The sequence below is a fragment of the Annulohypoxylon truncatum genome (genome assembly GCF_022578515.1).
Source record: "Annulohypoxylon truncatum strain CBS 140777 unplaced genomic scaffold F4807scaffold_27, whole genome shotgun sequence".
NCBI classification, from domain to species: Eukaryota; Fungi; Ascomycota; class Sordariomycetes; order Xylariales; family Hypoxylaceae; genus Annulohypoxylon; species Annulohypoxylon truncatum.
The window spans coordinates 500,580-509,435 of record NW_025953813.1 but is presented as its reverse complement, the minus strand read 5'-3'; the positions used below and the strand labels follow the sequence as shown (position 1 = coordinate 509,435).

The 8,856-nt window shown below is 19.5% G+C and overlaps 1 protein-coding gene across 1 annotated transcript; it reads left to right on the top strand.

Moving 5' to 3' along the window:
- The first annotated feature begins 239 nt into the window (after window positions 1–239).
- Window positions 240–1,985, top strand: F4807DRAFT_435040 (glycosyl hydrolases family 18-domain-containing protein). The gene has a single exon (XM_047998852.1). It carries the CDS (start codon window positions 257–259, stop codon window positions 1,829–1,831), a length of 1,575 nt encoding a protein of 524 aa, XP_047852071.1. The 5' UTR covers window positions 240–256; the 3' UTR covers window positions 1,832–1,985.
- The last annotated feature ends 6,871 nt before the right edge of the window (window positions 1,986–8,856 follow it).

Genomic DNA, 8,856 nt, shown 5'->3' with positions numbered 1-8,856 from the left:
TGCCGACGTCAAGGACATCGGCAAGACGATAATCGGCCAGACCAACATCCCCGAGATCTACAATTGGACACTGCCCCTCTGGTATGATTCGGTAGACCCGTCGAAGATTAATATGGGTCTCGCCTACTACGGCCGGGGATACACGGTAGCGAACGTCGACTGCGTGGAGGTCGGATGCAAGTGGAGCGGCACGAGCCGAGCTGCTCCATGCACTGCGTTCGGCGGCGTCATGTCTCTAGAGGAGATCGAGTCTATAATGATTCCCGAGCTCGGTGTCGAGCCGATCCTCGACTCCGACGCCATGATGAAATACCTCGTCTGGAGCGATCAGTGGGTAGGCTACGACGACGCCGAGACTATCGCTTTGAAGAAAAGCTGGGCTAGCAGCCACTGCTTCGGCGGTACGATGATATGGAGCATCGACCTCTATTCCGGTTCTGGGAGCGGGAACACCCCCGACGGCGGCGGCGATTCTACGAGCGGCGATCCCGGAGCCGGGGGCGGTAACAGTGGGTCTTCGGAAGGTAGCGGCGGCGATTCGATCGTCTATATTGATCCGTCGATCTGGGGAGAGCCTAACCCCGTGATCAACTGCGAGCCTCCCTGCACCTTTATCCTGCCCCCTCTGCAACTTTCGTCGGCGACGACAATTACCTTCCCGCCGTACGTGACATCTCTCGACGTTGCTTGGAGCACCTCGACAGGCTGGACGCATATCATTCAAACGACGACCCTGACCATTCCGCCGGTCACTATCACCGAAATTCCTGTCTGGGAGTACACCGTCACCGACACTGTTACGGAAACTACCGTCTCTAAGACGTTCTACGTGACTAGTAGCATCTTGCCCCCGCCTTTCACGATCACCAACGACCCAAACCCCCTAAGCGAGCCAGGCGTCACTCACCCTCCGGTAACGAGAACTATCACGCCCCCGCCGTTCCCCTACTCTTTCACCCAACCGTCGAGTCAGACAACGACGTCTTCTTCGAGCACGGGTGTCGTCGCCGCGATATTTCCGATCGTGACGTACAAACCGGGAACGCCGGGCCCGATCTGCAAGTCCGGCTGCGGACTTCCGTGCTTGATCTTCTGCTCGTCGCCGTGTCTCCTCAACTGCGTCGACGGCGGAGGCGACTTCGTAGACCCGGAGGACCCAGATCCACCGGAGCGTCCGACCCCGACGGAGGTAAACGACCCGCTACCCACGGACGCTACGAAGGTGTCGCCGACGCCTGAACCTACCGACTCCGGGGGCGACGATCCGGAGGACCCCGAAGAGGAAGATGACGATGACGAGTGCGCGTACGAATTTAGCTTGGCGGCGCCGACTTACGTCGATCCCAACTTTGGCTCCTCCGGCACGCAGACCGTCTCTTCGGCCCAGCCGCCTGCTACGCCGGCACCGAAGCCGAATCCTACGCCGCCGTCGCCCAACCCGGCCACGGAGAGCCTACATTGCTTTAACAGCGGTGCGATGACGGGCCGTGGTAGCATGATAGACGCCGTGACGACGTTTTGTAATGATTACCTGGGCACCATCCTCGACGCGAGCGACGAGAACGCCGAGCATACGCTAAGTTTAGAGGACCACAATGCCGGCACGTGCTTTGGCGAGCTGGGCTGTATAGAGGTGTTGCACCTTAGTGTCACCGTGACGAACGGGTGCCGGTTCACGATCGATGGACCGAGCCCGGATCAAGAGTGTGGTAGGATATTTAGGGAAGCGATTGACAAATGCGATACTAGCAGTACTAGGTACAAGCAAGGTGGCACCATCACGAGCAATTGTGCCGTATGGGATATCGATCCGAATAATTGGTGGGGATAATTTGTGTGAAATCTGAGACATGTTAATTAAGATGTCATAGGACTTTCCTTCCTTACCCTAAAGAAAGAAGGATCTATTAATTGCAATAAAGAAGGGAGGATAAATAATTAATTAAAAGGGATAAAATAAAACTTTTTAATATTAAGATAATAAAAGAAAGATAATTTATTTTACTTTATAAAAATTTATTATTATAATTATTTATTTTTATTATTATTAATTATTTATTATTTATTATTACATTTATTTATAATTAAGATATAATATAATAATATTTTCCCGTTTAATAAAAATAATTTAAAATATTATTAACTATTTTTACTTATTTATTTATAAGAAAAGGTAAAAAAAACATTAAGTTATATAATATAAAAAAATAATTTATTAAAATAAATTTTTTAAAACATTTTATTAAGAATATTATTAATTTAGGATTTAAATTATAATTATTAAATAAATTAATTTTATAAAATAAAGATTTTTTATTAATTTAAATAACCCGTTTAGATAATGTATTTATTTTTAGTAATATTATATATTAAAAAGTTATAATATTTTTTAAGTTAAAAATTTAGGATAAATTATATTAGGAATATATAAATTAATTTTTCCCTTATTATTTTAGGGAAGGAAGTATAAACTTTTATAATTTTTAAGAAAAATACCTTTTAACTTTAATATTTAAACCTTTAACATTTTTTTATAATCTTTAAAATTTTATTATTTTTTTATTTTTACTACCTAATAAATATAATTTTAGTTAAATAAATTAATTATATTATATTTTTTTATTAATAAAATTATATATTTAATTATTAAAAGATTATTATTTTTTTTTTATAAATAAATTAAATAATTATTATAATATTTTTATTTTATTTTAAGATGTATTTTTTATAATAATAAATAATAATGTTTTATATTATTTACCGGTTTTTTTAAATTTTATTTATAATATATAAAACGGTTTATATTATTTATAAATGGATTTAATAATGTTAATTTATATAAGAAATATAAAAATAATATTATTTTTATTAATTTTATTATTAATTTTAATTTAAAATGTTAATTTAAAGTTTATTTAATTTTAATTATTTTTATTAATATTTTTATTAATGGAATTATTATTTTTATTTAATCTTTTATTATTATTAAAATTAATATTATTTTATTTAATATTTATTATAAAATTAATTAATGTTATGGCTGGATTATTTTAATTAAAAAGTGTATATTTATTTAAAGGTTTTATAAATATAGTTTATTTTATAAAGTTAATTATATTAATTTAAATAATTTATAAAAAGTTTATAATTAAATAATTAATAATATTAAAAGTTATTATTAATAATGTTTAAAATTAATAAAGTAAAGTTTTAAAAACTTTATATTTATTTAATAAAAACTATATTAATTAATTAATTATAAAAGTTAATAAAGAAATAAATAAAGAAATGGGTTTTTTTATTATTATTATTTGTTTTTGGAATGTTATAAAGAATTAAAACGTTAAATTATTACCCGAAGCGGTATAATAATAAATTAAATAAATATAGGAATTAAAAAATAAATTAATTTTAAATGAATAAGGTTTTTACTTTAAAATATTTATTGTTTATACTTTATACTTAATTTTAATATTTTTATTTTAATTAATTTTAAGTTAATATATTATAACTCCCATATTAATAATATTTATAATTTATTTATTAACTTTTTTTTAAATTTAAAACATAATATTAAATAAAATATGAAATTATAAAATAATATTAAACTTAACTTATATATAAGCTTTATATTTAATAACTTATATATTAAAAAATTATTATAAATTAATAATAATTTTATATTTATTTAAAATAATATTATATTAATTATTAAGTAATTATTATTTATTAATTTTTAATTATTATTTATTAATTTTTAACTATTATTTATTAATTTTTAATTATTATTTATTAACTTTTAGCTATTATTTATTAACTTTTAGCTATTATTCATTAATTTTTAATTATTATTTTTTAATATATGCCTTTTTAGGTATAATTAATTATTATTATTTATTATATAAATAATATTTATTTTTTATTTTATTTATTTAAAATAAATATTTAATATATAATAAAGTATTATTAAGATTATAATTATAATTATTTATTAATATAAGCGGTAGTAAAATAAATAAAAATTAATTTAAACTTAAATTATTTATATATAATAGTAAAAAGATTTTTATTATAAAATATATAGTTATAATTAATTATTTAATTTATTATAAAAGGGTAAATATTATTTTAAATGTTTTAAAATAAAATATTTTAATAAGAAAAATAAATAAGATAAGTTTTTTTAATTTATTATTTATTAATTTATAAGATTATATAATTATTAATTTTAAATTATAAAAGGATACTTTTTTTAAAAAATTTTAAAAAAATAAAAATAAAATATTATATAAAATTAATAAATTAAAATATTTATTTAATAATAAAAATATTTTATTTTTATATAATTATATTAATTAAAAGATTCAATTTTATAATAAAGTTAATAATAATAATAAAAATAATTAAATTTATTAAATAAAGTTTTATTTAAATTTATAATTAACTTAATATATTATATTTAAATTTAAAAAAAATATAATTTAAAATTTAAAATCTTAACTTATATAATTGAAATATACGGTATATGTTAAATATTAATAAAGTAAAATAATAAAAAATAATGAAGTGGTTTATATTATTTGCTTTAAAAAAGAATTAACTAAAATTAAAAATATTAAAAGTAAACGTGATAAATTTAATGTTTTAATAAATATTATATATTAAATACGTAATAATATAAAAAGTAAATTATAGAATTAAAACGTTAATAACTTAATAAAAGATAAAAATAAGGACTCGGATAAGAAATAATAAAATATTATAAATAAACCGGTTAATAAGGATAAAAATATTAAATTAAAAAAATTATAATAAAAAAAATTTTTTTATTAAAAATGTTATAATTTAATGTATAAAAAAAATTATTATAATAAAAAAAAAAAAGTTAAAACCTTTTTTATTAATAACACATTAATTATTTTAAACTTAAATATAAGGTTAAAAATAATGATATTTTAAGAAGATTTAAACTATATGGCATAAGATTTTACGTCCGATATAAACTCGGAAAATTAAAAATTAATAACCCGGGAAAAACCTTTAAATTATTAAGCTATAATTTAAAGCGGGGTTTTATATAAGAATTACCGGAGGAAATATTTATTATACCATTACTAAATAAATATAAAATTATTATAAAAAAATATAAAAGATTATAATAAAAAAATAAATAATTAAATAACTTATTACTAAAAGCGGAACTTAATTAAATTATTTATAAAAATAATAAAATAATTTTAAAAGGTTTAAATTTTTTAAGTAATAACGTTTAAAAACGGTAAAAAAATGTTATATATTTCTTTTTAATAAATAATAATTTATATTATTTTAAGTTTTTTAAATAATTTTAAATTATTATATTTATAAAAATAAGTTTTATAAATTTATTTATAAATATATATTTTTTATTAAAAATAATATTAAAAAACGTTTTAAATAAATATTATTTATTTATAGTAATGGAAAAATTTATTAACTTTTTTAATTTATTTAAGGTTAATGTTAAATTGGAGGTAATTAAAATTATTATTATTTTTATATAATATAAAATAAATAATAATAAGATTTAATAGGAAAATATTAAAATATATATTATCGATTTTTTATTTTATAAATTTCTTTTAAAAATATTTTTTTTAAAATTAAATTAATTATATATTTTTTAGGGTAAACGAAATAAAAATAATAAACTACGGATTAAAAATGGTAAAAATTTTATATTTATTACAAGTATAATTAAAAAAGTTGGTTCGGAAATACGTTATTATTTAAGTAATAATAAATATAATTATTTAACCAGGTTTTAATGTAAATATTAAAGTAAATTTCTTAAATATTCCAGTTTTTAAAAACGAATATTATATATATTTATAAATGTTTATTTTATTAAATGGCTTTATAATGGGAAGTTTTATTAATATAATAATAATAAGATAGGAACGTGTTTTTTTTTTTTTAAATTTAAGATTAAATTTTATTCGAATTAAATAAAGTTAATGTTTTAGAACATTTAAAAAAATATATATATAAATAATTATAAAAACCTTTATAATAACGGTTAAAGTATAATTAAATATAATATAAATAATTTCCTTTATAAAATTATTAAAATATAAGGATGTATTTAAAAAACTTAAAAACAAATAATACCTTAATAATTATTTTTATTATATATTAATATTAAAAAATATTAATTTAACGGATATAAATATTTCGAAAAATTAAAATAAATTAATATGCGAAAAAATTAAAAATATTATTATTAAATATATATACTTTTTCCACTTAAAACTTAAAAAATTTAATAATGGTATTAAAATATTAATATCCTTCCGAAAAAAAACCAATTTAATAAATTTTAAACAAAAGTTATATTATATATCTTAAAAAAATAAAACAATAATAAATAATATTTTAAATTTATTAAAAGAAATAAAAATAATAAAAAATATATTATTAATAACTAGTTTTCTAATATCTAATTTAACTTTCATTATTTAAAAAAATAAAAAACTAAAAATTATTATTAATTTATAATAAATTAATATAAAATTAATTTTTAATACTTACCTTTTATTAAAGCAGGATAATATTTTAAATTTAATATATAATTACATTATTTTTATAATAATAAATATAATAAAAAATTTTTTTTAATAAAATATAAAATAAGATAATAAATAAAAGATAACGTTTATTACATTATATAAAAGCTATAAATAATTAATAATAAACATAATAAGTTTAATAATTTTATCCGGTTTTTTTTAATATTAAATGGAAAAATTTTTAAAGTAATATTTATAATAATTTATACTTGTTTATATTAATAATATTATTATTTTTAATCGATTTATTAAAAAATATATAAAGTATTTAAACCTGGTATTAATAATTTTAAAAAAATTAAAAGTTTTAATATTATTAAAAAAATGTTATTTTATATAATTAAAATTAAAAACATTAAATTATTAAGTATCCTAACTCGGTTTATTTATAATAAAAAAAAAAATAAAGGTTATTTATAAATTAAAATTAGTTATATTAAAAGATCTTAAATATAATTTAAGGTTAATAAAATATTACTAAAATTTTATTATAAAATATTTTATAATAACGGAACTTTTATTTAAATTAAAAGTTTTAAATTATAAAAATAAGTTATTAAAAAATTTATAATATTTTAGTTATATTAAAAAAATTAAATTATTATTCTTATTAATAAAACTTAACATTTTAATAATAAAAGATTAAATTATAAAATATAATAAAAAAATTATATAATAATAAAAAATCTGGAAAAATATATAAAAAGTATAAATAAAATTAAAAAATAAATTTTATAAAGTAATTAAATTAGTTTTTCTTAACTATAAAAAGTTGTTTATATTATATATAAATGGTAGTATAAAAAAGTATAAAATAGGATTATATTAAATATAAAAAAAAAATATAAATCCGTTATTTTTCTTTTAAAAAATTTATTAAAATATAAAAAAAATTATTAATTAATAAAGTTAAAAACAAGATGTTTAATATAAGTATTTTAAACTTTATTATATATTTTGGATTATAATAAAATGTATATAATAATAAATTATATAATAATAAAGGATATTTTTAAAAAGGGTAATATTTTATAAGGATAAAGATAATTTATAATATGGTGTTTTTTTTTTAGCCGATATAAAAATTAGATTAAACTTATTTATAAATTAAAATGTTATTATATTAATATAAATATATTATTTTATATATATTTAAATCTAATAATTACTTAAGATATTTTAAATATAATAATTATTTACATTTTTTTAATAAAGATATAATTTAAGGTATTTAAATTAATTAAGATAATAATAAAAATTAGGATAGGATAATAAAATATTAATATAATAAAAAGAATAAAAAAAAAAATATAAAAAAATATTATAATGTTATATTTAAATATAAAAATGGTTTTATAAAAATTTAAAAGAATTATTATTATAAAATTATAAATATTAAATAACTTAATTTAAACGATAATTATAATATTAAAAAATAATAAAACGTTTCGGATAGTTTATATTAAATTAAAAGATTAAGTTTTAAACGATAAGAAATGGAATTAGTTATATAATTTTATTTTAAATGAAAAGATAGGATTATTATATTTTATAAATAATAATTAAAAACGGATTTATATTCCATATATAGTATATTAATGATTTTTTAAAATAGTTTATAATAATAAAATATATATTAAAATAAATAAAATATATGTTTTTTTAAGAAATTTAATTTTTATATTAATATTAAAGAAAATAATAAAAATATATATTAAATTTTATTTATTATATTAAAGAATTAAAATAAATAATAATAAGCTAGGAAGTAACTTATTATTAATCTTATTACTTAAAATATTATTAAAAATATTTTATTTAAATTTTATAATAGGTTTATTAATATTAAAAAAAAGTTTTAATATAATATTAACTTTAATTAAAAAGTTAATAAAGTTTAAAAAAACTTTATATAAAAAGATAATATAAATAACAAAAAAATGGGTAAATATAATTTTTAAATACATCTATTTAAACTAGTTATTATTAAATATATTAATTAATAATATAAACTTTAAATTTTTATCCATAATATAAAATATATTATATAAAATAATAAAAATAAATGTAAAAATAATATTAATATATTATTCTTAAGTTAATAAATAAGTTAAATTAATAATAAAAATTATTAAAATAAAATTACATATTTATTTTAAAAGTAAATGAAATTAAAATAATTAATTAAATTTTTTATTATATATAATAATAATTGTAAATATATTAGTTTATAAAAATATAAAATAAA